The 27,500-nt window shown below is 44.5% G+C and overlaps 1 protein-coding gene across 4 annotated transcripts in view; it reads right to left on the bottom strand.

Moving 5' to 3' along the window:
* mib1 (MIB E3 ubiquitin protein ligase 1) overlaps positions 1–27,500 on the bottom strand; it is a 59,488-nt gene that overhangs the window by 9,851 nt on the left and 22,137 nt on the right. For all 4 annotated transcript variants that reach the window (XM_030773612.1, XM_030773613.1, XM_030773616.1 and 1 more), the window contains exons 13-15: positions 4,328–4,460; positions 2,272–2,358; positions 1,526–1,684 (exon numbers count right to left, since the gene is read on the bottom strand). In XM_030773612.1, coding sequence (XP_030629472.1) covers positions 1,526–1,684; positions 2,272–2,358; positions 4,328–4,460 — 379 coding nt within the window. The remainder of the gene's footprint in view (positions 1–1,525; positions 1,685–2,271; positions 2,359–4,327; positions 4,461–27,500) is intronic.

The following is a 27,500-nucleotide window of genomic DNA, read 5'->3' as shown; positions in this document are numbered from 1 at the left end:
CCGCTAAAGACCACACACCAGCAAAATTACCCTTCAAGTGTCTTAAAAGACTTTTACAACAAATCAGGGTTTCCCAAATTAGTCGTCAAAAAAAGCAAAAAAAAAAAGCTTCAAAGTGGCCATTTTCTCATACAAATTGCCAATTTGGTTGCTAACAAACTGGGAATGAGCTATTAATTTAACAGCTGTTGAGTTGTGTTAGACCAGGTCTGATGGCTGGCCGCCCACTCTCCCTCAGTCACTGACACTGATGTGCAAGTGCCTTTACCTCTGTTCGTCTCTCTCTCACTCTTATTCTCCATCTCTCTCTCTCAGGCAAATGAGACAGAAGAGGAAGTGGGCTGTGAGGTTCAGATGGCTGGAGATCATTTCCCTGATTGGGCTCCATCAGACATTTTCATACGTCTGCGCTGATGGAGCCGTCGGGCCGGGTAATTCAATTCTGCTCTTATGAGAATGAATTGAGAGTGTGAGCACACCGCAGATGTCTCAATTAAAGGCCGGTCTGCTCTGTCGTCCTGAGCCCTGTGAGAGGCTACCCTTCACCAACACACTCCAAACACTGTCTCATTCACATGCAGCACACAGTAACTCTAGTGTTTTAGTGTTACACACATATACACACACACACACCTGTCCTGTACTCACATAACTAAATACGCACACACACGCACACTTAGACACACACGTGCGCATGCGCACACTTATACACACAGGTGTTGAAAGCTAAAGATTCCTGAAACAGAGGACACACATTCTAAGTTTTTCTTTAATGGCGTGATTGTGTTTAGACCCCAGTGGAGCGAACAGACTGTGAGAGCGATGTTCACATTTGACTGAACTCACTGCAAAGCATTGGCTGGTTGGACACGTCTTCTCACGTGACTGATGGTCCAGGCTACACTCTGTCCTTAGGCTCCATCTGTCACTAGCAGCTCTTTTTTTTTGTTTAGTTTAATTCAGTTTGAGAAGAAAAGGCTCAAAGAGAACTCTAATAGTGACAGAAACAGTCACAGATAATGTTTTATTTCTCTGTTCTGAGCAGTTCCGGCTAAAATTGATGGCTCTGTCACTCTGGTAGCTTTTGGAACAAAATTCAGAACAGCAAAATGATAGATAAAAACTAATCTTTATCCTTAAGAGTGACAGGGTGCTCCTACTATCATGACCAAATCAGAAAACTGTTATGACAGTTGGAACTTATTAGAAGGTCACACATGTAACACGTCACATATGTAACCAAAAAAAGACAAAAGAGCTAAGGGGATCAGATACTGAAAAAGAGAGAGAATGCCTAAGTTAACTGAACAGACGTGAAGAAAGGGGCTGCTATTATCCATTCAGTCCACCTATGAAGATTTAAAGTCTGTGCCGTGTAAGACAACTGCTCTCTATCTGAAAACCTGCAGTGTAAGATTTTTGGACCTTTTTGGACCAGCAGGGCAGCCTCCATCACAGGGCTTCATGTCTTATTTATGATTGTGTGTGTGTGTGTGTGTGTGTGTGTGCCTGTGTGCGTATGTACCGTGTTCTTTGACGGTTCCCAGGGTTCCACCTTGCTGACGTCCTGCATATCCTGGAGCTGTCTGAGCTGAGAGAGGGTGTGATGGCGCAGTGCCTCATGCAGTGGTGTGTCTCCATCTTTATCCTGTACATCCAGCTTGGCCTCTGCTCGTACCAGCAGCTGCACACATACAGACACACAGACCGCAATGTTTCCAAGATCAAAAAAAGGAAAGAAAAAAGGAAAAAAAACCCTTATAATTCCATTCATGAGTGCTTTCAATCTTTTTACTGAATTACAATCTGCTGAAAGGTTTTCAAACAACTACTGAAACCAGGTAGCTAATTGTATTAAAAAAAAAAAAGAAGAAAGAAAAAAAAAAAAAAAAAAAAGAAAATGAAGGACAAATTTGGTTGTACATGCTTTCAGCTGCAGAGCCACCTTTGACCAACCAAGTAAGAGCTGCACTACCTCCTCTGTCCACAAGATGGTGCTTTCACAAACCTTCACTTTATTTATTCATTCCACACACATATTCCCCCCTACCCTTGCAGGGCAGCGGGTTCCTTAGCACAACATTAACTTATATCAAACAGCTATTTCTGTAGCCAGGCACCCTGCATTTGAAATTTAACCTGAGTCACTCTAGTGAATATCTCTCTACAGTACAACCTTGCAAGAGCAGAGGCCAGATAAAATGACAACAGGGGGATAGGAATCTTATGTTGGGTTTGGGTGGGGTGGGGAGGAGGGTGGAGAGCACTTACCCGGACGATCTGGGTGTGCTGGCGCTCCACGGCCAGGTGTAACGCCGTCTGCTGGTTCACGTTCTGTATGTCCAGGCTGGCATTACCCTGAGGAGTAGAAGAAAACAAACAAATCAGGTAAAAGGTCAACTGCTATTCCTGAGACATAACTAGCTGGGACCCCAAATTGCAAGATTCACTTTCAAAACATCTACTCCCTCTCTTTGGAGTACATCGTGAGAACAAACACAATGTCACTAACAAACACTTCTTAGCCCAACTTAACCTCTAAGCAACCTCGACTGAGTGTCTTTATTTCCTTTATCGCAAGCCCTTTTTTTCCCTTTCCAAATAAGAACTTCAAGCCCAGTTTTGGTGAAATCAACTTTGTTCTTCTGAAAAGTTCAACACAGTGATGCAAGATCTTCTATATAAACACTAACCATACACTGTATTCGACTGGTCTGAGGAGTTCAGTTGCACTGGTTGTTTGCATTGAGACATTCCATTTAGAGGAATACCCTTCAGAGGAACTCTCTACACACTGGTCTGGTAACCAGTCAAGCTCAAGTCGCTAGACTCATCTCTCAGTAGATCTCACTCTCTCTCTCTGTCTGTCTGTCTGTCTCTCTCTCCTCAGGGTGGTCTCCAGCGGTCCGGTGGACACACCGGGCGGAGTTTTCTCACAGCCCTGCCAGAATGTGGCAGTAATGCTGACATGGAGCTGTGACATCACGCCCAGCTACGGCTGCTCCGTCTGCACACCGCACTGTACTGTATCGTGGGAGGCTAATGAAATCTGGTTTAACAGTGATGTAAGGGAGACTTGTCTGCACTTCTGTGCTCTCTAGATTTTTCCACTGACAGCATTAGTAGAGCAGTTAAAGATTTGTCACAGTCATAGTTTATCAACACACTACAAACACACGCACAAGACCCGAAGCTCCGTCACACAGAACTGAAGTGTAGGATAAGAGATCATTAAGTCAGTCCCCCTGACCTTACACTCACACCATCGCAAAGCAGGATGACCAACACAGACAGCTCCTTCAGTGTCTGAGGTTTTCTTTTCTTTTCGCCCCCACACATTCTCTCACACACTAATGACCTTAGCTGGATCAATGACCAACCATGACTAACTCTCATCCCTACATGTTTTTAAGTGCTGATTGTGTTTCATGGTAAACTGGTAAACCTGCTGGATTTCCATCATTCCAGCATGAAGCCCACCTGTCATGACCACAAGAGAGTCAAACAGGCCTTGACAACAAGGACAACGAAAAATTCCAACATAGTCAAATTAAACTTTACTATTTAAATACGTATAAAACAACGGACAGGGAGAAGAAAACTCCCTAAATACTTTCATACCCACAACAGGCTCTTACTAATGCTCTCTCCCACCCACAGTCTCTGCCGACATGGCTTCAGTGAGGAGGCTTAGAGTGCCTTTACCCATCCAGCCAATTTCTCTCAGCCAATCCAAACTGCAATCAGGCTGCAAGGAAATAATAAATGCATTTCTCCACTGAATCGTTACATTACATCAATACACACAGAACACGTTACGCACAATGAACCTAGTAACACAAACAAACAAATCTTAATATTCAATTTCCCGGGAAAGTGCCGTACTACACTTCCCATAATCCTGTAAATAATTCCTGTAGCCTTTAAAAACTGCTGTCAGTACCACTGGTGACTGCAAGTAAACTGTGACCCCAAATTAAAAAAAAATTACTTGCATATGGAAATAATTTTTTTTAAGTGAAGAATGTATGTTCATATATGTTCACTGAACAGAAGCGGATTACATGCTCACTGAACAGAACACATTGATACATATGCATTGTAACGGGTGCACACATGAGTTTGTGATCAATGAAATGCTCATGACATGGGAAAAAAATTGCAAACCAACAACTCCATCGCCAACACAATTTGTTTCTTGCCACGTGTCTAATGGCCAGTTTACTATTCTCTCACTCCCTGAGATTCATGCCAACAGGCAGGGCACAGGGCTCATTTGTGTGTGTGTGTGTGTGTGTGTGTATAAATGAGAAGCAGCTGTAGTTACCTGGTGCACCAGGAGTTCGGCCACCTCCACATGGTTGTTGAGAGCAGCCAAGTGAAGGGCAGTGTACCCATCATCCTTCTTCTCATCCACAATCCAGGGCCTTGGCAACTTGGACAACAGCACACGCATGGCACTGCAGAGAGGAGACAATGAAGACGTCACTGCTACAGCTGCTCAGCAGTGTGCTACCTCTGAAGACAATATCTCACACACACACACACACACACACACACACACACACACACACACACACACACACACAGTCATTTTAATTCCTTCCCCCAATCCATTACAGTTACACTTCATATAGCTGCTATAGACACCTAGACTACAAAGAACCACAAATCCTTGAAATGACTGTGGCAGAGACCTTCACTAGAAAATTAAGTGCAAGATTAACTAACATTAAGGTCACTGTGTTATTATAAACCATAACCTGTGATCCCTGAGGTCAGTGTTTGTCTGGTTTAGTGTGTAATAAGGATTTCTTTATAGCAGGTTTATCCTGATGTCTGTGAAGGTCACCTGAAGGGTACTGGACCCCTGTGGGCTGTATGGACAGTAAGAATGATGACTGTGCAGGTGGGTCCACACAACCAAAGAGCACTGTCTCAGAATCAGTTTTCACATCCCAACGTCAAGGCTTAACAGCCACGAGAGGCACACCACGCCTGACTTCAGATCAGCTGGCTGTGTCTACAGTGCAGCTCTGAAATACGGTCTGCAGGATGGCGTGGGGGATGGGGTAGAGGAAGGGGATGGAGACTATTTGGGAATCTACGCAGCATGTGCATCAGTGAGGCGAACTATAAGGAAAAATAAAGAATCCAAATCCAGGGGATAATGGTGTGCATGTGTCAAAAAGGAATTTTACAATGCCTTTAAGATATCTTATCAAAATTGCAACATACATGATAACAAGTGATTAGTACTTCTATATATACCACCGGTTTTTAATTCCAAGTTTGGTGCAGGTTAGGTTTTTGGGTGTGATGAACATAGAACATAGAGACCATAAATTTAATGGCATACAGTGAACACTGTAATACACTGGCAATTAGATAAAGAGAGAGAGTCTGAGTAAATCACGGAGACAGAGGCACATGAGGAAGACGCAAAGAAGAGCTCAGAGAAGAGTGACGACGTGACAAACAACTCTTCTGAGATGAGAGAGATTCTTAACCGGCGATTATCTCTGTCCACAATGTGTCTCATTCACCTCTAGTCCCATCAGGGTTCTTCATGAAAGAGAGCAAGGAATGAAAGCCCAGGTCTCCAAGGATGACGTGTCCAAAAACGCGTCTCAGATACAGCCGTGCCAACCATACATACGCAAAGCCAACATCATCTCATTCATACATACATACAGCCTATTGACCTCACACTTACAGCTAAGCGTACAGAACCAATGGTGACATTCACAGGCCACGAAAGTGAAATTTACATATGTTTCAGTCAGTGGCTCTTTATGTTTCCAAAGTGTCCCAGCAGCAGCAGCAGCAACAGGAGGGGCATGTTACAGAGTGGAGAGAGGACTGGGGTGATGGAGTAAGTGGACAGAAAGACAGAACAGAAGGGGGAGAGGTTGTCTGTAAAGAAAGAGAGGGGGACTGATAAAGGTAATTTCTGTGATTTGAGGCAGCGTCGAGGCTGGAGAGCCTCTGGTGCACTGCTTTTGCTGCAGGGTGGATTCTGCTTAAGCCTGTCTCAGCCTTTAGTGTAAGATAGAGGGTGGAGGGAGAGAGAGAGAGAGAGACACACACACACACACACACACACACACAGCAGCTCTGTACACACTCTGTGCGCTGCAGAGCACAGCAGCTGTGCTGCAGTGCACACACACACACACACACACACACACACACAGATATATTCACATACACTGAGAGAGTACATAGCTTAGTCATACACATGCACCTTTACTGCCAATCAGCATATTAAATGTAAGTGAGCATTAGTCTTTAAGTTCAGTTCATTTTGAAGGTTTTTACTCCTGGGCATAAACTGATATAATCTTCTAAATGTCCATACATCTTGAGTTGGTCTCTTGGTTGTTTAATTAGTCTTTACATTTATTGACTAAACCAAAACACTCAACTCACAATCAAGCTCATAATAAGAAGCTAATTTAACAAAACCTGAAATGCATCGCTGAGGACTAAACTCATTACTCTATTCTTTCCTATTCTCACTCCTATAGCACACACACACACACACACACAAACAAATGACATGCTCTTTGAACTGTTTCCTACGCACATGCCTATGTGCTAGTAACATGTTCCTTTTTTCCCCTGTGATGCTCAAGGACTGGTGTGCTCCAGAAGGCTCCACTCTAAGTGCCGGAGTGGTCCCTCTGAAGGGCAAATGTACAACATTAAGAAGAAGAAGAAACTAAGATGGGTCAGATGCTTGCGCCCCCTGGTGGTGGCAGGAACAGCAGCCGGAGTCAAAGTGTGGCAGCACATGCGCAGGTCTGGGTAGAGATGGAGAGATGGGGCAGAGATTTTTTTTTCTCCTCCAGTGAGCAGTTTTGGATTGACAGGTTCCCTGCCATGCTGGCCGAAATGGGCGGGCATTCACATCAATGCAGATTACTGGCACTGCTGCATTGCAGTTAGCTATTCGCCAGAAAGAGAGAGTGAGATAGGAAGGGAAAAGAAAGAAAAAAAAAAAAAAAAAAAAAAACAGGAATAACTTTGAGGCCATCACTATTTTTCAGGCATCCTTGGAAAAACTGTTTCTTGGTTTTGAGGGGCCTCGGCAGTGTCTTAACTGGGATATGCTCAGAACTGTCAGAGAAGCCAGACCCTATGAGTAAAGCGAGGGGTGAAAGAGGTGACCCCTGATCTGAGATGAAAGTAAGCACGGGATGGTATAGCGCAGAAAGACAGGAAGAGGAGCGAGGAGGAGAGGTGAAGGAGAAGCTTGATGGAAGTGGGTCAACCTGCGAGATGCCTGAGTCCCTTAGGATCACGCTGGCGGGGCCCGTTGTCTCGTGCAGCTGCGTGGCAATTTGTCATAGACCTGGAGCTCACTGCTAGTGAGGAAAAAAGGAAGGAAGGCTAATGCTAGCGCTCTGTGTGACATCGCACAGAGAGGGCCAGTTGGCAGGCAACTTTTGTATGGGCCGTGAGGGGTTCAGGGACATAGCCAAGGTCTCAGATTTGTTCATGTAACTGAATGGGGGGATGGGGGGTGTGATGGAATATACTGGGAATGCAGTGAACATTACCTCTCAGAACTGGTGTACAGGACAGAATACTGGGAGGGGGTGGGGGGTCTCACAAAAATTGGTTCCTAGGTCAGGTCGTTCAAGCTCCTTTACCAGTTTCATCTCTACCATCCAGAGGTGCATTCTGAACGTGCAGTAGTTCCAGTGTATTGCTCTAAGCCTGGTGCCTGAAGAGGGGTAGGGAGGGGGATGTGTGCCATTCTGGTCTCTCCACCTGTTAAATGACGCCTACAATCAATCCTGGAAAAGTAGCGTCAGCCAATAGACAACATGCGCGCACACTTGCAGAGTGAGAACGAGATCAGAGATGACTCAACGAGGAGCTGGTTACCAGTCAAGGCAGGAATAAATTTTCCTTCAAAGCGACCTTGTCAGGTCTTTGCCTCCATAGGGCCCATGGGTTTGTGCTTTGATTAAAAGGCATTTGCATAGGACTTCAGGAGGGTCAGACTCGGAATTTTTATAGCGCTCGGGTGTCATCGTTGGGCAGGAATCCTTCTTTTTAACACTTCAAAGTTTGTGCTGTAATTCAAGCTGACAAAATGCACTTAAACACAACAAACAGATAAGTACTTCACTTGAGGAGCCGTTCACTTGCTGTGAATCACAGAGTCGTCTTTCTCATACAAATTATCTGAGTCAACGTGAGAGCCCTGTGGACGCAAATATCCATGACCTATTTATTTCTATTCTATTCCTTCCAGGACGCTGATAAAAGACTTTCCTCTTTTAAAAAGGGGGGGGGGGGGGGGACGGCAGCTTTGCTCTCATAGAAACAAATGACATGGTTCACATGCCAAAAGAAGGGGAGACCACAAATAAAACAAGCATGCTGTAATCCAGCGTTCAAATCTGAAACAATGCTTGTGAGTCTATCGAGATACGCCACACCCTCATGTATCGTTGTGTAACATTATGTATTATTGTGTTACAAAGTGATTAAAACATTTCTCACAAACCGAGAAGGCACAATAAGCTAAAAGACCAGCTCAACTACTTTTACACTAGAACAAAGAATATAAAAAACTGATTTAAAAAAAAAAAAGAATCAAATTATTCTTTTTAGGTGGAGCAGGGACCTGCTCTGGGTTTCATGGACGATGGTGAAACCATTTTCTCAGGTCTGAGCCTTCAGTCAGATGCAGACTCCTGCTCTGTCGTCGGGGGACAGCAGAGCTATCGTTGATGTATGGCAAAGCCATAAATCTCAGGCTTTAAATCAGTTCAAATCCACTCTGTTTACCAGAGAAGGGTGAACCCAGTCTACCATCTGCAAGGGTCTTTTCAAATTCTTTTTTTTTTCTCTTTCAAACTATGAGAGTGAACCAACTCATAAACACAGATAACAGGCGTGTCAAACTAAGGGCCTTCAAAATAAACAAACGAACAAATAAATAAAGCAACAAATAAGTAAATAACCCTGCTAGGTCAGTAAGGCTGAGGTAAAGCTAGGATGAGGTACTTTAAGCAAAAAGCCCATTTATGCCAACATGATGTATTGTTAACTGGTTGAACTGATGGCCTGCAACAGGGTTCGATAAACAATTTTTTCCAGTCCCTGTGTTACCAGACCATAGGTTGTACACATATGGGGAGTTCTATAGCTAGGCTATTTTTAAAAACAAACACTAAAAGAGAGAAAGAGAGATGATTTTGCCACCAAACCAAAAGGGAAAAAAGGACAAGGGAAAGAAAAAGGGAAAGCTCTCCCAAGACTTTACTTCCGTGATGCAGTGTATTTCAGATACGGAACTGGAACAGAAATGCTTTCTATTGTTGTTATTGCATGACTTTGATTTGAATGACAGTATGGTAAACACATTTAGTCGGGACCGACACGTTTAAGCCCACTTAAGGTTTTTCTTTCACTGAGACATCCAGTTTTGTCAGCACAGATGACTACTCCTTTGCGAGTTGAAGGACTGTCTCTTGGAATTGTGATTAACCATTGCTTAAGAAATTTTCGTTTGCTGAAGGCAACCTATGAAAACAGGCCTATCTCCATTTGAAAAAGAAAAAACAAAAAAAAGACTGCACCCAGGTGCAATGCGGTAAAAACCACTGTGTGTAACGTTTTATTCATTGCATCAGGCTCCCCACAGCTGTGTTTTCAGTCTTCACCTGTAACCATGCTAACGCCACATGAGTGACGGTGCAATGCCATAAAAACCGCAAAGGTGGTAAGACGACTTGGCAAGGCGACAGGAAAAAAAAAAAAAAAACACATCAAAATTTTCTCTTACAAGAACGAGATCCCCTCTGCACCCTTACCTAAAAATACAATTCAAACAAGATTGTAGGAACAGTCTGAACTGTATCGTCACGGTCACTTATTTCACAGAATTACAACACTGAGGAGTTTCATTACTGGCCAGAAGTCATGGCTTGGCACACCTCCAGAGGAAGCACAGGCTCAGTGATTGGACACTGGGGATGCTTGCCTGTGACACACTGTCCTTGGGTCCACTGAACAGGGTCCTTTACCCCACTGCAGGCAACCACACGTCTGTGGGGAAAAGGTCACACCGCACAAATCCCAAAACTACATTTCCACTCATAAGGCCCAACACTTCCAGGAGCGTGTCATATTTTCCTATTACAAGGGATCCACATTTGTGCCTCTTCATTAAGAACTTCAGAGAAATTCTTTTTCATCATGTGTGATGATCAAATAACACAATATATATATATATATATATATATATATATATATATATATATATATATATACACACACACACATATACAGTCAGCCCTCTTTATCCGCGGGTTCCCCATCCGTGGATTCAACCAACCGCAGATCGAAAATATTTGAGGAAAAAAATCCAGAAAGTTCCAAAAAGGACTATGTATTTATATGTATTTATTTTATTTATTAAATGGCTTTGTTGAATATGTGATTCTGATTGGTCATTTGTCATTCTACGGTCTGCTATTTCTGAATAGCAGACCGCTGCAATGAATAACAAACCGTTACTATGGACGCAGTTCTGAATCTAATGGACTATTTTTTTTAGCGGAAGCAATAAAATCATTTTTAAACCAATATTTTGTGTCGAATTATTGATTTCCTTAGTGAGTAGCTGTGTAATAAGCGGGAAAAATATACAGGGAGTCGGTCATTATTGCGAAATAAACCTCTTCAGGGCAATTCAAGACCACTCCGCTTTGCGTTGGGGTGCTGCAGGACCCTGTCGGGGTTTATTTCGCTATAATGACCAGCGTGCTGTAGGCCACATTATCCCTTACGCATTTCTCTTTCAGGTCATTAAACAAAAGCAATCTGTAAATGTTGAAATGTTACATTGTTTCTGACTTGTACTATATAGATAGGCTTACGATGGGTGTGTCTGTACTGAACATACAGACTTTTTTTCTTGTCATTATTCCCTAGACAATACAGTATAACAACCATTTACATAGCATTTACACTGTATTAGGTATTTTAAGTAATCTAGAGATGATTAAAAGTATATGGGAGGATGTGCATAGGTTATATGCAAATACTATGCTATTTTATATGAGGGACTTGAGCAGCCGCGGATTTTGATATCCACAGAGGTTCCTGGAACCAATCCCCTGCGGATACCAAGGGCCAACTGTATATGTATGTATGTATGTATGTATATATGTATGTATGTGTGTGTGTGTGTGTGTATATATATATATATATATATATATATATATATATATATTTATTTATTTATTCTGTAGCCAATCAATAGAGGACACATCAAATCCCCCCCCCCCCCAAAAAGTTAAAGGCTAGGTATTTTCATCAAGCCTTTTTTTTTTTTTTTTTTCACTGGTTATTTCACAAATACACCCTACAGGTGTGACGCTGAGGCGTGCAGAATAGGATTAACATAACTTAGATTCAGGTGGCATCAATGTCTGATACAGAGGAGCGTGAGTGTGAGAATGCCAACACAGGGCGAAAAAAAGAGAGGGACAAAGAAGTCCTTTCTGTCACTGCACGTTGAATTGATAGGTGATGTTTCAGGGCGACATAAAGCCACACGGCAGGAAAAAAGGCAGGTATTGTTCATGTATCCCGATTATATGGAGACAGCACAGAGCGAGAGCGAATGTGCCGAGGTGAGAGACTGTGGTGAACCGATGCTCAAACCACACGACGGGGCTGAGTGGGAACGCCGGCCGGGGGCTCGGAGACATGCTGCCATAGGCTTCCCCCCGCAGCACTCAGGTCAGCCCGCCATAAATCACTTTTATGCTGTCTGCCGTTCAACAGCCTTAGCCTCTCGATGATGGACTGCTTAAAAGGGCTGGAGTGGAAGGGAGAGTGAAATGGAGTAGGCAAAAAAAAAAAAAAAAGAGAGAGAGAGAGAAGAAAAAAAAGAAAGAGTACAGAAGATGTAGTGATCTCACCAAGTGGGGAGAGTAAAGTCTCTGGACACCATATATCAGCAAGGTTGAGGTGCTCAGGACAAGACAAGGTGAGTGACTTTGGACGCAAAGGCAGTGGTACGTTGGAGGAAGGTTTGAACTTGTGTAAGATCATCCGGGGAAAAAAAAAATACTTCCACTTCGCTCAAAGGGGAGCCTGAAAGGGAAAAAATGATCTGAGGTTTCACAGAGTTTGTTCATCAAAACCTCTCCAGACCTTCAAGTCCCCTATCTTTACAAGAAAGAAATTTCATCAGATGGTCTAAGATGAATCTGCTCCTGAAAGCCCTTTAGACAGACACCCACTGATGGGTGTCACTGGAAAAACACAATTAAAAACAGTACATGTGACAGGATATATGTCCAGGAGAAAGTCATGTGTGGTAGCACTTCTGCAAATCTTCATTTAAAGATTTTATTGCCATTTACCTAAATGGCGCTACACAAAGATTACTTCACAGTGACCCTTTTTGCCAATTTTTTTTTTTTTGAAAACTCTTCTGAGGCATGAACCTTTCAGTGTGAACCAGGGAGCATTATCAGCAAATATATGACCTGACAATCTAACAGTGAAACACCAGACACCAAAAGGCATCCAAATATGTTCTGCGACACTGCTGTGAGTCCCTTTGCTGTTGGTGAGCATGTGTGGTGCACGCCAAAAGAAATGCACAGTTCTGAGTACTTGTTTTCTTTGGTTTGGGGTGCATTCTTCTAGTGTGCTTTAGCTGCACACAAAAAGACCCTAAAAGGTCAAAAGGACAAAATGCCAATAAATGCACAATTAACATGGAAATGATACAAAGTTGATGTGACTGTTTCAATCACTGGATTTCAAACCTTTAAAACACTGGGATATTCTGGAATGTAACCAGAGAATGTTCTCCACCTGCATTGACCAAGCACTGTGTGATGGAATTTCTTGCGGAAGTTTACCGTTACAAGAGTTCTGTATATTTTCAGCAACTGTTGCCGCGGTACAACAAAACTGCACTGCCTATTTTCCTATTAGTAAATATGCTTTCCAGTAGGCAACTGCTTTAAAGTGCAGAATGCAGCCTTGTTTGCAAGCTACTTACCCGTTTCATTGCAATATCTTATGGGATATTGCTGCTTGGATGTATTTTCCACAAGAAAAATGAAACCAATACTACTCCTGGTTTAAGTGCTGTGCCAAAGTGAATCAGCAACTGGGAATATTAGGAGAGTCATTTGTCTTTCTCCACCCTGAGATCCAAACTGATTAAAACTCCTGTTTAAAACTCTCTCTCAAATCATCAGGCTGAACATTATTTCTTTACCCCATCAGACAGGTACTGCTTTGATTGATGTGTTTCCAAGTTATGAGGAGGACCATGAACACCTGAACACTCATGAGGAATTGGTTAAAACTGAAGACTTTTTTTCTTTCTTTTTTTTTTAATGGCATCTCTTTTTTTCTCTTTAGCTGATGTAAAGGACCTAGGTTCACCGCTACCATTTTCAAATCAACCTATATTAGGGAGTGTAAATCCAGTCTAGCACGACAGAAATGATTTTTAGCTGGCGTTTTATCAGGTCTTGATAAGCAGCTATATGCCAATGTGTCACTGAGATGCTCCAGCTGGGAAAGAAATTGTCATTTAGGGGAAGCGAGCATGTGCCACGTATGACACAGCTCAAAAAAAGAGAAAAGAAAAAAAAAAAGCCCATCCGTTTAAATGGAGAAAAACAAAGCATCCATTAGTGGGTCCTTCTCTAGCCGATCGATTATCTGCTTGGCTAAATATTGAGCCCTGCAATTTATCACAGTGAGAGGGAGAGAGGATTTGGTGGATGGTCTGGGTTTGTGGTGCTTGTGAGGTGCCTCCCATCGGTGCATAAATGGATTAAACAATGGTGAACAGGAAAGGGAAAAGGGCTAACTAATCCATCAGACAATCTCACAGGTGTGCATAAAATTGTGGGTACACTGTACTTTTGCCATGTCTTTTCACCTTTGTTAGCGTTGAGTTATTTGGACCAAGAAGAGGTCCAAATACAGAACAGGTCCCTCTTACTGTCTTTTCTGTACAAGTTAGCCACCCCGATCCTCTCTCAAGTCTGGAGTATTTCCGATAGGAAGGTGGCAGCATATTTCATCCTGATTTTGTCGATGTCCAAGAAAGTCTCCCTCAGCAGGGATTTCAGCGGCTGTCAGTGTTTTATACAAAAACCCCGTGTCATTTGATGAAGTGAGAACAGCCACCTCTGCCATATGTTGTATATGAGTGTCCTTAGAAGGTAAGTGTCAGTAACAGGGCTGTCACACTCACATTCAAACACTGAACACTCTTTAAATATGGTATTCAAGACACAGGTTTCAAGCTGAGGCAGCTATCTGATTACTACAAACTTAGGACGACACCGAAGTTACAGCGTAGTTGTCTTACTTACCTTCCATTAACTCTATTAAAGTCACAGATGGCACTAGAGTCTGGGTCATACACACAAGAAAGTCTAGTTAAGGAAGAAGCTATGTTAAGAATGCAGTTGCCTTTAACTTGGACGAAACGCACAGACCTAAAGATTCTAAAACTAGTGTGTTAAGACCAGGGAATAAAGCTGGCGGAGCACAGGAGCAACAATTCACCGATTTATATGACTCTGTTAGATGGTAGGTTAAGCTTTAAGCAAATGCATTAGTCAGCAGAGTGCAGTATAACTGTCAAATAGTGAATTCGTGGACTGGCCATAAATACGGCACAAGTGAATGGCAATACACTGTGACAATACATAACAGTGACAATACAAACGCACTGAATGGTTTTAGCAGACCGCTATAAAGGAGTTTAAAAAAAAACCCCAAAAAAAAACCAGACCTGCTCTTAAGAACAGTAGGTATGTAGCAATGCTCTGCATGAGGCAGAGGGACCAACTGTTATCTAGAGTGGTCCAGCACTAACAGAAACAAAGGAATTATGATGCTGTTTCCAAAGTATTGTCCAGATTCCTTTCTTTTTTTTTTTTTAATCACAAACCAAAGCTGTAAATGGCACATGTGTTGAATGTGTATTCAAACTTTTAAAAGAACTTGTGGCTAAATTTCCCAAATGACAAGTCTGCCATTACAAAGAGCACCAAAGAGGCACAGTGACTGCCTCAGGCCAGCCTCCCTTCAAGGGTGTACATAATTATTTAACAGAACATTACGCTAAATGGTGGGAAAACATTACTTTGAGAGATCAGCCAATGCCTCCAAGCGGTCCAATTACTGCGTGTGTGTGTGTGTTGCAGCATTGTCACATGAGGTAGTGTGACACAGCGCAGTCGAGGACACAGCCAAAGCTGCTAACAGAGCAAGAGTGAGAGAGAGCAAAAGAGAGAGAGCACAAGAGAGAGGGAGAGAGAGCAAAAGAGGGAGAGAGAGGGAGAGGGCACAGAGGACATAGCTGGGAATAAACCAGCAGCCAGACTCACTGATGGGACTTCCTAATTAAACAGATATTTCAGTGGCTATGCCTCGGGAAGCAAGAAAATGGCACTCGAAAATTAATGAAAGCTCAGATGAGAGAGAGAGAGAGAGAGAGAGAGAGAGATAGAGAGAGCAAAAGAGAAAGAAAAAGAGAATGAACCCCTGTGGAAATGCCTTCGTAACGCCCCAGAAGTGTGATACATCACAGGCTGAACGTCCGCCTGTTTGAGTGTAAGCCGCGCAGTGCTGGAAAAGATCATCTAGCTTAACTATCTATGGCAATGTTACAGGTGTGACATACACACTCACACGGCCACGTCATTCCCAGTACACTTTGCACTAACACAAGCCCTCTATTGCTATGCAGTTGCCCCCCCCCCCCCCCTCTCACACTCAACTGTGTGTGTTGCTAAGTATAGAGTTGAGCAGAAGCAAGATCTTCCATATGCAGCATGTTCCAGCTCCATTTAAAAAAGCTACCGAGAGAATGGTGCTCAAAAGGACAGGGGGGATACAGGAAGGGAGAGAGGGGAAAATGAGGGGAAAGAAGGAGGGATGTACGGATGGAGGAGGGAAAAAGAGAGGGATTCAGCAGTGGAGGCATGAGAGAGAGAGAGAGAGAGAGAGAGAGAGAGAGAGAGAGAGAGAGAGAGAGAGAGAGAGAGAGCACACTTTATTTGGCGGTACTAAAAATAGAGCAGCGAACAGCAGCCGGGCAAGCCAGTGCTGCACTAACGCTGGCTAGCAGCTTTGCCTTGCAGGATGCACAATCGATAGGTGGAGCGTTGGATGAGGCTTCCCGGAGCTTGTGAGGGGGGACAGCTGCCTCTTGGAGGGATGGAGGGGGGATGGGGGTAAGCTAGAGGGGACAGGAGGGGGGTTATTTTTTGCACTGGTTGACTAAATATGGTCACAGGGAGGTGAGCAAGACAGTGGAGAGGAGTCTAGCAGCCAGCCGGTGCGTGTTTTAAATGTTTCTCCTGCCTGGAAAGATCGGACGAATTTGTTCACCCTACCTCAGTATAATTGAATACAGCGGCTTGTCGCCTCTCTCAGAGTTTACTGAATGTTTTCAGTATTCTTCCCATAGGAACCATACTCTTCCTTACTATTCTGCTTGCCTTTTAAAGTGACAAACAAATCAGGCTCTAAACAGCTACCTGGTTTGTCTCTCTTTTCTTTTTTTTCCTTTCTCAAAACATAATTTATAAAAAGTTGTCTGCTAGCTACAGGGGTGATAAACACCGAATACTAAACAGAGTGAGGACACACAGTGTATGTGACCAAATTCTTGTGAGAACAGAGGCATCTTTCCTCAAAAAACTTTCCACAATCTCCCTGCATATAAACCTGTCTAAAACATCACTTTCCTCAATTATGGAACAGTTTTAATAGGATACTACACACACACACACACACACACACACACACACACACACACACACACTCACACACTTAAGCAGTCAGGGTAGTCAGAGACAAACTGGCAGAGCACTGCTAGTGTGCTACAGTGTTTTCTTGCAGTCAGTATGCCGCAAGCATGCACACAACTGAGGAAAGGGGAGAGAGAGGGAGAGAGAGAGAGGGAGAGAGACGGAGAGAGAGAGAGAGAGAGAAGAAAAAAAAAGGGCTGCAGTCCTCCTCCTCCTCCTCCTCCCCTCGCCTCATTTTTAGAGCGGGAACGACAGCTCTTCGTGTCAGCATGATGTCTATACCCTCCTAAAGGTAAGACATGAGTGTGCTTTCTTCCCTTGGCTCTCTTCCTCCTCCCTCACTTCCCTTCAGGCTCCCTCTCTCTCCCTCTCTCTTTCTCCCTCTCTCTCTCCTTAACCCCACCCCCTACCAGAGAAGCTGATTCAGCGAGTCGGGCGTGCGATGGCTGCAGCAGCTGGAGAGCTTCGGAGGTCATTATGGCTCTTCACACACTGGAGAGAGAGAGAGTGAGAGAGAGAGAGAGAGAGAGAGAGAGAGACGAAAGAGGGAGGAGCCCAGGGCAGAGGAAACTGAACTGACAGGTAATATATGCTCCCTGTGTCTGCCTCCCCGTTCGGACGAGAGTTTACCCCCCACCCCAGCCGGGCAGGTCCGCACTGACGTCGGCCCATTCACTCCTTCCTCCCCCCCCCCCCTCTCTCTCTCTCTGCTTTCTCCTCTTTGGATATTAAGGGCATGGCTTGTGAGCCTCATGCACGTCTGTGTGTGTACATACGTACGTGTGTGCATGTGTGAGAATGTGGTGTGGTCGGAACAGAGGAGAGAGGAATTCTGCAGCAGTGTTACCAGAACAACTACTTCTACATCAACGCCTTTGATAAAGCTGCGGGGGATGGATAGATGCATGTGTGTGTGTGTGTGTGTGTGGCATCTCCTTTTCCTCTTCTAATGGAAGGTGAGGAAGTATTATGACGAAGAGGGGAAAAAAGCAGGTGAAAGTGGAATACTGAGGAAGTTGTTGTCCTCCACATGGATTTGCCTTACTCTTCAAGCTCTTCCTTTTCTCCCCCTCTCTCTCTCTGTCTCTACCTCCCTCCCTCCGTCCCTCGTTCCCTCCCTCCTACGCCCCCCACCCCCCCCACCCCCCCCCCCCCCCCCCCCGCCTCTCTTCTGCGTTTCAAGTGCTGGCCAGGCAGAGGGTTGCTGCAGCGGAGCCCTCTTCGGTTCATTAGCCCCTCATGACTGCAGCGCTGCCGCTATCTAATGACGGACTCGTTAACGCCAAAAGAAAAAAAAAACCTGCCTGCGCTCTGGACCCAACAGCATTCTGCATCTTTCTTTTTTGGTTTTCTGCTGTGTTTGGCTGTTTGTTTTATTATTATTTTTTTTTTTGTAATTGTTTTGGGGTTTTTTGTCTTTTCTTTTTTTCTTTAATGACACTTCTTCATCCTCCGGCCTGGACGTTTCCACTCGGAACCACTTCCAAAACGGAATACAGTTCTATGCTCGGCCGTAGGGACACTTTTTTTTTGGCTGTTGTGTTTTTTTTTTTCCCTCCAAGGCCAACCACATTCTTTTTTAGCGGTCACCTCTTAACTTCTGGAGGCTTGCTTGGAGTTTCAGGACCTACTACAGTTCTAGCAGAGAACAGGCTTATCTGGAGAGCGGCAGACTGAAGAAACGCTGATATCATTGGCGTTGGGGGACGTGAGTTTCAGACGAGGTGTGGGGTAAAAGCAGACTGACGGAAAACAGCTGTGATAGCGTATTAGTTCCTGGGTGGGGTGGGGAGGAGGGGGGGTGGTGGAGAGTGGGGCAGGGTGACTGCTGGGTATGTGTGTCACTGGCTGAACCTGTGACATTCAGGCTAGTAACCCACTTTCTCTTTCTCTCTCTCGCTGCATGTGCTCAAATCACTAGGACAGGGCAGGGCCAGCCATAATGCTGCAGTGATATTCTTCCACCAGCTGCATGTTACGGAGCGAAGGGTGCAACCACCACCTCTCCTCTGCCTTTGTCCACGCCGTGCAGCTGCAGGAGAGCCAGAGGAATCCCTCCCTCCCTTCCAATTCCTCCCCCACAACCACCCACCTACCTCTGCTCACAAGCACCACAACCACTTCCTCCTCCACAACCAGCACCACCGTCCTCCAAAGGGGTCTCTCAGACTGTTGTGACATTTCCTAAATGGGACGTCATTCGTCGGAGCTGACACCAAGGCATTCGCCCTAATTCTTGAGCTTAACCAACACTCTGGCGTCACCCAAGACCCAAAGGCCATTCACTGCTGCCACTGCTGCTGTTGCTTTCTGAACGCAGCCTGGAAACTGACTGGACTTATCACTTCGGACAGTGGTCTTCTCCCACCTCCACCAAGTGCCCAGGACAGCGTGTTTATGGGCCACTGTTGTTTTTTTTCCACCTTCCCCTGGCCCTGTCTTTTTTGGCTTTGGTATCTGACCAACTTCTCGTGGGAGGGCGCTATGGGAAGAGGGAAGAGGCAGTGTTGACTTGTGGAATGTATGGGGCTGGGGTAAAGATTCATTAGAGAGCCACTGAACAATTCGCGCTGCCACGCAAACGCTTATTGATCCCTTGCACCTAGTCTCGGAGCCGAACAGCAGGACGCTAAGTAAACATGGGCAGGTGAACGGAAAAGGTAAAGAATCGAGGAGCAGGAGAAGTGCAACTAACAGAGAGGAGAAAAAAAAAAACTACAGGGCAAAAAGTGCATCCAATCCAATCCACAAGTGCTGAGTGGGCATTAGCGCTTGCATGTGACCTCTGGCCTGGACTGTGTGCCTAAATCCTAAATCCCGTTCACAAAAGCTTCCTGTTCCACTTGGATCACCCTCGTTTTCAAACATCAGCGACTGGCTCCGACACACAACTGGGGATGTGGTTTAAACGAGAGAGACAGAGACAGAAAGATAATGTGTGAGTGTGTGAGGGAAGAAGAGAAAGAGAGAGAGGGAAAGAAAGAGAGCAAGAAAGAGAGAGAGAGCGAGAGAGAGGGAGAGAGAGCATGAGGTAAGGATGTGAAAACGTGCTCCTACTTAAAGCTCTCACTTGGCCTGAAACGTGCCCTTTTTTTTCCTAGGACGTCACAACTTTTGTGGACAAAAAAGGAATACGGGAATCAAGTCATAAGGACGCTGTACGAAGGAGAGCTGTCTTCCCTCTTTCTCATCCCTTCTGTCTCGGTCTAATCTTCTCGTGTTTCTAGTATTTTTCCCCCCAAACCTGGAAAAAAGACAAGCTTTTTTTCCCCCTTGCAGCAGCAGCTGAAGTCTCAGGCGTTGTTCTTTTACCAATTCCCTGTGGATTCTCCCTGCTCTGTGGAGGACACAAGGAGTCACTGGAACAAACTGCACCGTAAGGACCTTAACACAGTTAATATGTGTTGTGGAGAACCAGCCAGCACTGTCGAATGCTGGATGGAGAAAGAGAGAAAGAGAGAGAGATAGAGGGAGAGAGACTAGAAAGTCTAAATCCGTTATAAAAGCACTAACTGAAAGTCACCTTATGCTGTACGTTGCCATACCACTACATTCTGCTGAGTGGTGTGGTGAAAGGGGGGGCCCCTGTTCTGCTGCTGGTCTGCGCATACATGGTTTTTCTGAATGCAAAAATGTTGGTTTGTGTAACACCTTGTGTCGACAAACCCAATAAGGTAAGAACACTGGGCTGTGGTTGGGGTTTGCCTACTTGGTGTACATGCTTCTTTATGTGCCCATATGTACATATGATAGCTATGGAATGTAAAGAAGTATGTATTCTTGGTTAGGTCCTTGTCCTCAAAAAAAAAAAAAAAACCCAAAACAAAACAAAAAAAAAAAAAACAGAAAAGCAAAAGTGTGGGGTTGGGGGTCATTTTCACTTGACTTAATGCTCTGCGTGTTACTGCTGCAGTTGTGTGTGTGTGTCCATGTGTGTGTGTGGAGTAATGGCTACTGGTAAGACTGGGATGAGAAGGTGTTGAATTTATTCCTATGGTTGGGGGTCTTACTGCAGCACTGGGCACTGTGAGAAATGACTTCTCCCTTTGAGTGACTTCACTAAGCAGTCTGCTCTGCCCCTCCCTATTAGTGCAATTTGCATGCTATAGATACTTCAGTGCTGCAGGTAGCTAGTTTCAAAACAGGCTAGTAGGGTAGTGAAGTCGGTAAGCAGAGTTTTGGAGCTGAAAAAAATGTACACTTGCACGAGCCTCTGATGACAGAATGAGTTCAGTTACCACAGAGCAAAGAAAAAAAAGAAAAAAGAAAAAAACAGACGAATGACCTGGTGTGTAACACCACCACGTCCACAGGAACAGGGACTCCTTTCATCAATTGCAAGTTTGCTGCATTACGGCCTTTTGAATTGTGGCCAATCGCAACTCGGCTGTGGGAGAAGCAGTATGTCTGATCCGTTCTTCACGATTAATACCTTAATCTTTTCCCAAAGATCCCCTTTGCTTGCTGCCCAAGTTAGGGAGAGAGTTGAGGACAACTTGAATGTTTTTGTTTGTTTGTTAAAAAAAAAAAAAAAAAAAATATATATATATATATATATATATATATATATATATATATATATATACACACATACACACACACATACACACACACACACACACACACACACACACACACACATTGAAAGTGAAAGAAAGTTGGGATGGGGTCAAGGGGTTGCTGAGGTGACAGATCTAGAAAAGTACTCAGCACTCCGAAGAACCAAAAAAAAAAAAAGAAAAAAAAAGGCAAGCTTTCCCAACAACGTAGCAATCGTATGGCTGACTGTTGTTAAATCCAACCCATCAACTACCAGTGCCACCACACAGGCCTCTATCCCTACATCCCTAGCCCATTGTTCAGGATTGCTAGGCTTGCCAAATGCTTTGGTGAGCCATAGAGCAGTCAGATTAGAGCATGGTGAAGTTACAATGTAGGATCAGAGTCAAGCCTACCCGTCAGCTGATTCCTATTGTTGATGGCCTGCTAACAAAAACCTGACTTTGGGGGGGGTAGATGGTCGGGAGCAAGGGAGGTGATGGAGACTGCGCACGTGCCCCTTCTCATTTGTTCTCTTTATCTCTCACTTTGTGTGTAAAAATTACATACCTCCCCCCACACACACAAACACACAATCATATACACAGAGAGAGACACACACAACTTCTTCAACATCTCCCTAAGGATCGTTTCTCACAGGTCAGAGCCTTATCGGGATGTGATAAATGCTTGGCTTGTGGTATCTCTAACCGTTACAAATATAATCCTGTTGAACACAACCCATCTTTTCAGTGTCAGTGTGGTAAAGGCAGAGTGAGAACCAGGTCCCCAGCATCATATTCTCCTAGCTTTTCAAGAGGCAGTCAACGTAAAATACACTTAACTTCCTCCGCAGTCCACTCAGCTCAGCAGGTTACAGGGCCACAAAGTGGAAGAAAGATAGGAGGAAGAAGCGAAAGAAAGCGGAGGGGAAAAAAAGAAAAGAAAAAAGGAAAACGTCATCCCAGTTTCACACTTTGAAGAAGAGTTTGCCAAAAAAAAAAAAAAAAATTGTAACCTACTTCTTGCATAGGAATATGTTCCATATCTAGTTTTCACCAAGGTCATGTTTGATTTATGAGGTGAAATATGGTGAATGTGACGCCAAGAGAAGTGACCTGGCCAGCCTTGCTATACTGTTTCACAGACATGAACCTCAGATTGGCAGGATGCTGTGTGGTGTATGTTGTTGGGTTTTTTTCCTCTCCCTGAGGGAGAAATATATTGTACAGAAAATGATTATATGTTTTAGCTTTAACAGATGAATACATTATACAGAGTGTGATTCCTCTGAGTGTCAGGTGGCCACGTCTGCCTTTTTTTTTCTCTGCTGCATGCACTGTGTGGTTTTACTGGTGTAAGGGGGCAAGGCTGCGCCCCCTCTCTCTCGCTCTCTGTCTGTCTCTCCCTCTCTCTCTGTGAGTGACATCCACAGGAGATGCTGACATTAACGAATTCTCAGCTGCTGTCTCGGCTTTTTGCCCTCTTATGGTTAGTATATTTGGAGACCAAGACCTGTCCCAGATGTCTTCTGTGTGTGTGTGTGTGTGTGTGTGTGTGTGTGTGTGGCAGGGGTGTTGCTGTGGTGTAAATAACACTTTACAGGCGCCTGTTTTATGGGTGCATGCCACATCAAAAACACCACTGACTCTTCACTTGGTCTATTTCTATGCGCAAAATCTATTACAGTGACCAACCTGCTCTGTCTCTGTGCTGATTCAGAGTGGGTAACAATCTAGGACAATGTGATGGACGTGACTGTAACCATGATTCAGGCATCACAAGCAGTGATGGCTGTCTTTATCATCTGTAAAACCGGAACCTTCCGGAGGGGTAGAAACTATCTGTGTTTGTTGTTTTAACAGACCCCGTGGGAGCAGTCTGAGAGGAACCCTGTTCCAAGCAGTTGCTCCGTAATTGAATTAAGACAGAAAATTAGCACTGAAAAGCCAATGGTATCGGAAAAGAGTAAAAAGGAAAAAAAAAAAAGTTTAGAGTCTGGCTGAGCGAGCACCACATCCTGTGAGTCTGAGCGGCACTGTGCCCACACCAGGTTCCATCCATCAGCCACTGTAATTGCTACATGACTCCTGGACATTTGACTCAAGTGCGCCGCAACGGATTGTTATTATCCCCTTTTCTCTGGGTACAATTTTTCTTGCTCTGTGCAGAGAAGGGAAACGTCAGAGTTTAAGAAAGAAGACCAGTAAAAAAAAAAAAAAGAAAGAAAGAAAAAAAAAGGTGGCACACTTGCTACAGGGTGAGAGAGTGAAAGACAGTGTGTGTATGTGTGAGTGTGTGTGAGAGAGAGAGAGAGAGCGAGAGAGAGATGGAGTGAGCGAGAGAGAGAGACGCGGTAGGAAATCAACAACATGACTTGTGACGCATGTTGGTCCTGTGGCAGGGTGTTCTGAGGGAGAAGCTCTCTTTCCAAGTTTCCACACGAGGCCTTGCTGGGCAGCATCAGGTCAAAGATTTTTCTAGAGGTCTTCCAGCGCTGGGACTGTCTAGTGTGGCATTTTAGAGTTGGTTTGAGACAGGCAGACGCATGCCCACGGTCCACTGCCCCCCCCCCCCTCCCGTGAACCCCCAATGCTTTGCTAAAGCTGGTAAAATGGAACCAAATCACCTCTTCAATGGATTTGGTCCCCTTCAACCAGCTGTAGCTATGCTTTGATGACAACAGGATTGGAAATGATAATGTAAGCCAACTGTTTACACTCTGTCTATGACAATTCAACAGCAATAATGTGCAAAACATCATTTCATTACTTCTGTGTATTTCCCTCTGGTTTTACTGCTTGTTATTATGAAAATAATATCTCTTACGGTTCAATAACAAAAACTGCTTTGTAATATTTCTCTTTTAGCTATCGATTATGTAGCTGCATGCCAAATATTTGCCTTCTTTTGGAAAAATAAAAATAAAAAAGTACCCGCAGAGCCTGAAACCTCATTAGATCCTTAATTTTTCTGATTCAGTGCAGACGGTGAAGGATTCTGAATGAGAGGAGGGGACGTGCTATGCTTTTGCATCTCAGTGAGACTTTATTTGTCTTTGAAAATGCAAGACAGGACAAGTGCTATTGTTATTAGTATTACAGAATTCCAGCTCAGCAAACGAACAATTTCACTTGAAAGTGGTTGAGAATATCTACGCAGCCTTTCTGAAATGTTTGGGCTGTCAGAGGAAGGAAGAGAGAGGGAGAGAGAGAGAGAGAGACAGAGACAGAGAGAGTGAGAGAGAGAGAGAATGAGAGTGAGAGTGAGAGAGAGAGAGAGAATGAGAGTGAGAGTGAGAGTGAGAGTGAGAGTGAGAGAGAGAGAGAGAGAGAAACAGTAGGAGAGAGAGAGAAACAGTAGGAGAGAGAGAGAGAGAGAGAGAGAGAGAGAGAGAGAGAGAGAGAGAGAGAGAGAGAGAGAGTGAGAGAGAGAGAGTGAGAGTGAGAGAGAGAGAGTGAGAGAGAGAGAGAGAGAAACAGTAGGAGAGAGAGAGATAGAGAAAGTGAGAGAGAGAGAGAGAGAGAGAAACAGTAGGAGAGAGAGAGAGAGAGAGAGAGTGAGAGAGAGAGAGTGAGAGAGAGAGAGAGAGAGAGTGAGAGAGAGAGAGTGAGAGAGTGAGAGAGAGAGAGTGAGAGAGAGAGAGTGAGAGAGTGAGAGAGAGAGAGAGAGAGAGTGAGAGAGAGAAACAGTAGGAGAGAGAGAGAGAGAGAGAGAGAGAGAGAGAGAGAGAGAGAGAGAGAGAGTGAGAGAGAGAGAGAGAGGAGTTGCAGTACAGGCTGACTGCGACACACACAGGCTCAGTAGCCACGCTGCCTCTCAATAAGGCTCCTGAACGTCGTCAGTCAGTGAGGAGTGGAGATGAAAGCCAGATGCTACACAGTGCGGAGGGGGGTGTACACACACATGCGTATGTACACACACACATACACACACACACACACACACACAAATCAAAGACGACGAGCTGGCCCTCTCACGCTGTGTCGCAGGCTGCACCGGCATGCGGAGCAGAGCAGAACACCCTCTCCTCTGCGTCTTAACAGCCCTGTCTCTCTCTCTCTCTCTCTCTCACACACACATGCACAATACTGCATCACAATTCCCTCTACGATTACTCTAATCCGGAACCATGTCATCACTGACCCTGTTGTGTCTGAACGGCTTGATACTCCTGCACCAATTACATGCATCAGTGTATGAATACACAACCAGCCATGACCTTCAAGAGAGCCTGCATCAACAAACCTCAGAGTCATTACAGAGAATCACAGTATAAACAAACTCAGAGTCACCACAAAGAATCCCAGTGTGAAAGAAGCCAGATTCATTACAGAGAATGGCAGTGTGAACAAACCCTAGCGTACAAGCACCAGAATAAATGATGCATTCTCTTTACAGCACAGCACTGGTAGCAGCTCTAACGAACCTATTCAGCACTCAGGTATCATTAGGCAGTGATCATCTTCAACATCCACGCTTAAAAGTGTGGCCGTCATCCCCGTATCATCAACTTGATCCATTTCATCGGTGCCATGAGACCACATTAAAACAAGTTTATTTCTCTAACAGGGGTCAAGAGCATCTTGTTTCTCAGTGTGAGCGCTGAGCAATCGCCATTACGACAAACTCGCCATCAGAGGTCTCCGGGCTTCGGCAGGATGAGCCCGCTCAAACGATCCGTCCCTTCACTGTTTTTGTTCTCCCCTCCCCTCCACTCACTCACACGGTGCTAAAATGTGGTGTGGCGTTTTGAGATGGGAATCCATGTGGTAATTAACATTGAGATTAGGCCCATTAGTTGAGAGAGTAAGAAAAAAAAAAGGGGGGGGGGCATGAGGCCTATAAAAGTGTGTGGCGGCGTCTGTGTCTGCCGCTGCAGGGCCTGTTTGGAGCAGTGTTATGAGTCAGGGGCTATTAATCGTATTGTTTACACTGCTGTAGCAGTCTTACCTTCCAGCAGTCAGACACAGCGGCCGCTGAGAGACACCAGTCTCCCCTACTGAGTCAGGGACTGCAGTAAACACACACATACAAAAGCAATGTCCAGCAAATGGGAACGCTCTCCAGGCTCTTTGGGCTGGATGCTTTCAACATTGTATATCGAAGGGGGGGGGGGGGGGGGAAGTGTTGCCTATGTGAGTTTCTCAAAGAGCATCAAACACGCCTAAAATGACCTGAAGTGATCAGCGTGTCTGATTTCACCAGATAAGTGTTTACCAATATGCTATTCGAAAAAAAACGGTGTGTATGTGTGTGTGTGAAATGTTAACCCTAAGTTCAGACAAACTAACATACATAATTGTATACACACACATGCCAGGATACAATGGTATGTGTTAGTGTGTTAGCATTAAGACGGTGAAGAGAATATGGTACTTGTCAGTTTGGCACTCCTGCATGCTTAGTGGATTGGTGTGCGTGTGCATGTGTGTGTGTGTGTTTGGGATTCCTCACAGTCTCGTCAGTCTAGCTGACACTTCTTTGATGTTCCTCACTGAGATTCTCCTGCCACTGAACAGTCCAGCAGTCCAACAGAGGACTAGAGGGTCTACCACAGAGCCCAGTGCCAGGCTATAAACAACATCCATAAAACGCAGGTAGACGAGTTCATCGCTAGTGCTGCACTAGACTCCACAAACAGCAATAATCTGCCGTCTAATATCATTACATGCACAGTTGTGTCAAGTGTGTAAGTGAAAATCTTCATCCCAAGACTTCAGAAGCACTTAGTGGAAAAAAAAACAACAACCCTAAAACCCTAACTTGTACGGGTGTTTTGTAATTATTGTCAAAATAGAACATTTCTTTTTCTCCAGAACATCCCAGAAAAAAAAAAGTTCAAAGCATCACGAATGCCTTTATTTTTGAAGCAACTAAAAGGATGTTAAAAATAGATGGAGAAAGTACCATCTCTGAAAACGTTTCCAAACACTCTGCAACAGCACGAGGGAAACGTTGAAGTTCACTTTAAACTGGTCCACGGAAAACCCTAGGGTTTTTTTCCAGTGCCTAATAAATTCTACGAGACAGATATTGAAGATGTTAATATCGAAGTGCCTGTCACATTTAATGCACGGCTCTAATGAAATCCCGTCTGCTCTGTTAGTCTGCGCTCACATT

The sequence above is a fragment of the Chanos chanos genome, chromosome 5 (assembly GCF_902362185.1).
Source record: "Chanos chanos chromosome 5, fChaCha1.1, whole genome shotgun sequence".
NCBI lineage: Eukaryota > Metazoa > Chordata > Actinopteri > Gonorynchiformes > Chanidae > Chanos > Chanos chanos.
Note: the sequence above shows the minus strand (reverse complement) of the source record. Positions and strands in the feature narration are given on the sequence as shown.